The following is a 7,178-nucleotide window of genomic DNA, read 5'->3' on the forward strand; positions in this document are numbered from 1 at the left end:
TTCAATAAAAAAAGACAATTATTGGTTTTAATGATATACGAAAATCGTTTTTTTTTATAACTATTTATATTTCAAAGTACAGAGTTATATTTCTTTTACTTTTTTTTGTAAAGAGTATGTGTATGTATCTGCGCGCGTGTGTATGTGCATGTGTGATTATTTTTTATTAACGGTTCTCATATTCAACAAAGTGTTTGTCTTTTTTGAGTATTTCTAAATAAATATAATTAAGATGCTATTAAAATTTCAGCTGGAATCAAACACTTCATTTTCATTATATTAAAATACAACATTTGGGTAATTTCGTTCTTTATTTAAACTTCCAAAAGTGGCTTTATCATTTTTTTCTTCCAAATTTACTCAAATTTCATTTAATTTTACGCTGATCGTGAATCAAACAGTTTTTCTGACATATTTTTTTTCAAATTAGCGCTATGCTCTCTAAATTTAAATCAGTGAAAAATTCACTGGTTCATTCAGTGAGTAAAAAAATCACTGATGAATCAGTGAGATTAAAAGTTGCGCACTAGTAAACCAGTGATAATTGGGTTCACTGATTCAAACCAGTGCGAAATTTAAGTACCTCAAGTGTCCGTTGTCAACAGCGACCTATGATTAGTCATGCCAAGTTATCCATAACCTGATGTTTGTTTGTTAATGACAATTGAATTAATTAATAGATTTTAAGCCAAATTGTGGCCCTATTATTGCATTTTCTATTTTGCATAAATTATATTATGTTTTTAATTTAAGCTATCCTCCGAGCCTTGATAATTTTTATAATTCAATCGACCATTGTATTTGTAAAATTTCGAAGAAAGCTCGAACTGCAGTTTCCTTCTTTCACATTACTTTGGATAATTTTAATACAGTTGATGTAATGGGAGTTTAATAGAGTAAATTCGCGTAAATATGTTTTTAATTTATTTATTTTGGGTAAATAATCATGCCCTATATGTATAAGTTTGGTTATAATGAAAATTATATCAGCTCACTGTTGAATCAGTGGAAATTCTCACTGTTAAATCAGTGACTACGTCCGCCATTAAAATTCACTGAGTTTACCAGTGAAGTTCACTGAGTAACCAATGGGATTAAATGGCCGCCAAGACCACTGGTTGAATCAGTGAGTTTTACTAGTAAATCAGTGAGGTTTCCCTGGCAAACCAGTGGAACCCAAACATAAGGTCTCCCTGATTAAACAACTTGATTCGATCGAATTAAACAGAGTTAAATTTTTAATTCTATTTAATTCAGATAAATTCTGTTAATTCGCTACCTTACTTAAAAATGAATTCTGTATAATTCCGCAGGAAAACCAGAATTTTTCCAAATTAAAACGAATTTAAATAATTCTATTCGGTTTAATTCTGTTTAATTCAAAAATAGTCATCGAAATTCTGGTTCTGACTCCGAATTGAACTGAATTGAAATGAATTCGAAATGATTAAATCGGTTTTATTTTCTTTAATTCCAAAATGATCCTCGAATTTCTGGTTCTGACTCCGAATTAAAGCAAATTCAAAATTTTTAAATCAGTTTTATTCTGTTTAATTCGAAAATAATCCTCGAATTTCTAAATCTGACTCCAAATTAAACCGAATTGAAACCAATTCAAAAATAGTAAATCAGTTTTATTCTGTTTAATTCAAAAATAATCCTTGAATTCTTTTAAATTCGGTCTTTCCGAATTTTACAGAATATAACAGAATTGAAATTTTTAATTCAGTTGAATTCAGTTGTTTAATCAGGGCTATTCTTTATCTATCCTAAAAGTATTACCGTGCTAAATTTCAAAGTGAATCAGAATTTCAAACTTCATTGAAATGGGTCACCAGCTCTCCGACTATCAGTTCTGGGACAGAGCTTCCAACTTTGGTTAAAAAGAGTATCTTCTAAATTTTTAATGAAGTTATTCATATAAAAAAGTTTGTAAATTTATGGAATACTTTATTTGAATTTGACGATTATTTTACCACTAAAATAGTTGACTAATGCAAAGCAACTCATAATATAATTGTAGTAAACAGTTCTCTACTTATGTTTTTGCTATTGCGAACGATTGATATGTGAGTGATGCAATTTACCATTGGGTCGTTTACTACTAAGTGCAAGAAAATCGACAACTGTTAGACTTGGCTATAAAGAAAGGAAACGAGTATGGAGAGTATTTATCGTTCGTACAAACAAAAACGATATTGAAATATTTAGCAACTGTAATACGTATTCTTTCATTGATTCTCTTTCACAATCTACACAGAGATGAAAAGAGAGTTTTATGACTAAATAAACCAGATACATGGATTACTATGCATATACAGTGTCCTTGATTTTTATTCAGATATATTCTATACATTATGTTCCATCATTTATTTCTTCAAACTAATAAAATATATATTTAAAGATTGTTTTAGCTCATAAATAATGATAATTTACCGTATGAAGAAGATGTTGAAGAATTAATTTCGCTATTAAATAGAGATTATTAATTGCAGACAGAATTTTTGAATAGAAGATTAATTATATCAGATCTTTAAGTAAAAAATTAACGAATGTGATAATACTTTTTTGCGATTAGTTTTTCACTTTTTAAATTCACAATGTAAGAAAACGGATTTACTATTGTGTTGATTCTTTATAAAAGCAAGCACGCTACATTTTTAAAGGTTAAAATTTCAGTCATTTTATAAAAAGGTTATGCTTACAATTTTTTTTGTTCTAAAAACTTACAAATTAATTATCCGTTGGTTGTAAATTAATATAATTCTTATATTTCTATACAAATTCATGAATATTATTAATTAGATTAAAAAATTTTAATTATTTAAATACCTTGTCTGGCATTTATGCAGAAGTGAGGCTGCCTTTGTTCTTCCGTAGCAATCATCCAATTTTTTTGAAGTACGTAGCGGAAAATTTAAGGTCAAAATTGTTTATTTAAACAGAAATAAAGTTTTTTGTATATAACTATGTCCTCTAAAATATGAATCAATGACGATTTTTATACTTTTAAGAAAATTTTCTGTAATATTCATTAAATTTAAACTCTATCAAAAAAGTAAATGTGGGGTTGCATGGAAACCCATAGGAATCCATACATGGAAAGAAAATTGTGGAAACTGTTCCCATAATTCTGTAAAATTTTTTCCTATATCAACATAAAAATTATGACCATAAATTAAGGGAGCAGTTCCTATATTTGTAGGAATGCTTCCCATAATTATAGGAACCATTCCTATAATTATCGGAATGTTACCCATAACATAATAAGAATTGTTCCTATAATATTATGGGAATCATCCTCATAATATATAGGAATGAACCCTATATTTATTAGGAATCATTCCAATAAGTTAGAGGAAGCATTCCCATAATATTTTAGGAATGGTTCTTATAATAGTATGGGAACTATTCCCATACTATTATAGGAACTATTCCTATAGCATTATGGGAACCATTCCTATAATATTATAGGAATCATTCCCATAAATTATAGGAACCATTCCCATAATATTATAGGAATGGTTCCTATAATAGTATGGAAACTATTACTAGTTAACTACCACTAAATCTGAATTTTACTTTTGCTGCCGTAACTTTTTATATTTTATGCAAGATTAAAAATCAAAATTTAACAAACCCTGATTCAGAATTCTAATTTGGAATAATTCAATCCATGCTAAAGTTTATATCTATATATAGTCAATTTTGCCAACTTTGAATTGTTTCGGATCTTGTTTGAATTATTTCAAATTAAATTTCTAAATCAGGGAAATACCTAGGAAATACTAAAGAAGATATCGCAAGAATTACTAAGCTGATCACTTTATCTACTAAACAATGATTTCAAAGGACCAAAAAATTCTGGCTGGAAGAAGTGAATACTTCCCGATATGATAATTTTGATGTATCATTTGATTAAATGATGATTGATATTTATAGTGTGAATGTAATAATCGCAGCTATTATTATTAATGCGTAACTCACAAATAGTAATAAAATAACATGTTTACGTTATTAATTTTGTTTGGTCATCTTCAGTGCAAAAACAATTTTATTGCAACCTTTCACTTGTATAAATCATCCTAATCATTGTTATTTCTTTTTTATTTTTACAACTATGATCAAATCTATTTTGATTTATGGTGATTTTTATTGGTTATTATTTATTGTTTACCTTGGCTCAAATAAATTTCTAATTACGAAGAAAAATTATTTTTTAGAACAATGTTGATGTAAAAACCACTAAACTTTTTACACGAGGCTTGCATTATTTGATGATCTATTGTTCGGAAAGGGTTTAAAGAAATATGTAACTATATTATGAAAATTGGACAATTCGTTCATGCGATCATGGGAACAAAAAATTTTAAAGTCACACATATTCTTGCATTACTTTGATTTTTTAAATCCTATGTAGTATATACTAATGAAAAATTGCTAAGTCGTTCAAAAAATAGTTTACGTTAAATATTGTTTTGTAACATGGCAGCTGCAATTGTAAGGTAACACGATAATTGACCTAATAACCGCAAACCAAAACGCCCCTGACAGAACACCCGCAAACTAAAACACCCGTGACAAAATACCCACGACAAAATACCCGCAAATTGAAATATTTTACATTATTAATAAATGTATCTATCATTTGGAATGCATATATTACTTGATAATATACTCAAATTAAATTACCCACGGTTCTATTGGGAAATGACACGCGTTAATATCACCAGACAAAATATCTACATGACAAAACATTTCTAAAAAAAATGATTAATGGTAAAATAATTGAAAAAAAAAATCTGCGATAAAAGGGCACAATATTATTGCAAGCGTATGCATTCACATATTTTTGTATTTACACACACAAAACGCGTGAAAAAAGGGCTTGTAGTATTGCATGCGTGTGCATTAATATATTTCAGTAATTGCACACGCACAAAGCCCGTGGAAAAATGGCACAATACTATTACAAGTCTGTGTATTATTTTTCTAAATTTGATCACATTTCGTTAATTTCACACAATTATATACTTATCTTTTTGATTTTTTAAGATATTCCACATCTATCAGTATCTTATTTATAGATATTTTGGCTTGCGATTATTTTATCACGCCTATTTTGGCAGCGGGTATTGTATCGTCGGGTGTTTTGATTCACGGTTATTTTGTCGTGGGTATTTTGGTTTCCGGGTATTTTGTCGCGGGTATTATGTCGTCGGGTCAAATGTTACGCAGCCCAACTGTAAATCGAAGTGATTTAATTTAAAACATCTTAGTGTTTTATTGTCATTCAAATACATGGTGGTCACTTTTCAAACACTTGCAAGTGTTTAAACAATCACTACAATGTATTTAAATGGCAATAAAACACTTGGGTTAAACGCAATTTTATAGTGTGAAGGTTCGACTGCGCAAATCGGTCGAGATATTTTAGGAAACCTCTATAATTATTTACGATCCTTGTCAACGTATCTTTTCATTGTCCAGTTCAATTGTCCCGAGAGGCCCGCAGGTCAACGTTCTGAAGATTTTTTGTCGAATATCTTCGAAAACAATCAACCAATCGATTCCGAAATCGAATCGGCTATACAACTCAATGAACCGCGTCGATTGTGAGAAGAAACATCTTAATCGATTAATTCGTTTGAGAGATATCGTTTACGAAAGGATTGAAATAAAAATCCAGCTTATTCTTTTTGGATTTTCGTCCCTAGGACAGTACTTGGGAACATTTTGAATTCCTAAACGATTTTTGAAAATTCATTATGTTGACCTGAAATTCTGAGCATATCATTGATTTCAGAGATAGAAACTATTAGTACTACGGGACAGAAAAATTAAAAGAAATTTCAAGCATTTTTGGAATTATTAAAATTCGTTAATGAATTCTTAATAAATTTTATCGAGCCCATTTTTTGCGTGAGTTCTGAAAATGTATTGAATTAATTAATTTTCATTCGAGACTCAAAAACAAGTAATTAATATTTCTATTACGATTGATGACAATTAAATATCAATCGGACATTAAAATAATTTAATTAATAATAGTAGCATTATAAATACGATGCTTATTATATTGCTACAATAATAATATCATTCCCTGAAAAATTAGCGCTGTATTATTACAGTCATAATTTTCTTTATAGGGATAGAATTTATTTTTTGATGATAATATTCGTGATGATGTAGTTTATTTTGTTAATAGGTATTTTCTCCCAGAAATTTTGTCATCTGGTCAATAGATACACAGTCGGGTGAAGGCCATCTAGTTATAAAGTATTCGTGAACACTCTGACGTCAACGGACAGATATTATATTTACCATATAACACCTCAAATATTTCCTAAGGGGGTAATTCCCAAAATAATAGATGATTCGTTTCCAGTTGTTTCCAGCAAAACAACTTTAGTATAACATTTACATTTACATCGAAAAATATAACTAATATTAAAATTCTTCAGCTAAAAGTTTCGTCATGGAAAACTTATTCTGATTCAGTTCAAAGTACGTCAGTAGAGACTATAAAGAAGAATCAACCAGGAATATACCCGGGTCAAAAATAAAACTTGATTCAGGCTCGCTTCACCTTATTTTCTTTTGAAGTTATCGATTTGCTGACGATTTTTCAATAAGATCTCGAATTTTTCGACTTAAATTAAATTTTTTTCAACTTTTTGAACTTTTTTCATCTTAGTTTGAACTTATTTGTATTTTTTGATCTTAGTTTGAACTTATTCATCTTTACTTCGAGCACGATAGTCATTGACCTTACTTTTGACTTGCTGAATCAAGTCAAAAAAAAATTATTTATTCGTCTTACGATCGCCTTAATATATAAAAATTATTTCACCTTAGTTTTGACTTTTTCGCCTTATAGTTTAAGTCGACCAAGTCTAAATCAAATCAATTCCGACTTGATTTCAACTTTTTCGTCTTAAATCGTGACTAAGTAAGCCAGTTAAGGCTAAACCAAGGCGAAAACTCAATGTATTTCGTATCTCCGTAAAGAAAAGTCAAGTTTGTCTTGTGAAAAACGGCTCCAAATTTCGACTTGGTAAACCAAGTCTAAATCAAGTTGTATTTTTGACCCGGGTAAAGGTGAAACGACTGAAAAAAAGTAATTCCACAATGAATCCTCACCCATTGTTCTTGTCTTCAAGGTGAAAATTTTTGGC

General features: G+C 29.2%; 1 protein-coding gene across 2 annotated transcripts in view; it reads right to left on the reverse strand.

The window, feature by feature from the left end:
• The window catches only part of LOC130672151 (elongation of very long chain fatty acids protein 7), a 41,758-nt gene that overhangs the window by 12,346 nt on the left and 22,234 nt on the right, over positions 1 to 7,178 (reverse strand). The window contains exon 1 of one of the 2 annotated variants that reach the window (XM_057476495.1): positions 2,833 to 2,976. The exons of the other annotated variant lie outside the window; for it this stretch is intronic. Within the exon in view, the coding sequence (XP_057332478.1) occupies positions 2,833 to 2,887 (55 nt within the window). The 5' untranslated portion in view covers positions 2,888 to 2,976. Of the gene's footprint in view, positions 1 to 2,832; positions 2,977 to 7,178 lie in introns of those variants that run through there. 2 annotated transcript variants of the gene reach the window in all.

Source organism: Microplitis mediator, chromosome 7 (assembly GCF_029852145.1).
Source record: "Microplitis mediator isolate UGA2020A chromosome 7, iyMicMedi2.1, whole genome shotgun sequence".
Classification (NCBI taxonomy): domain Eukaryota; kingdom Metazoa; phylum Arthropoda; class Insecta; order Hymenoptera; family Braconidae; genus Microplitis; species Microplitis mediator.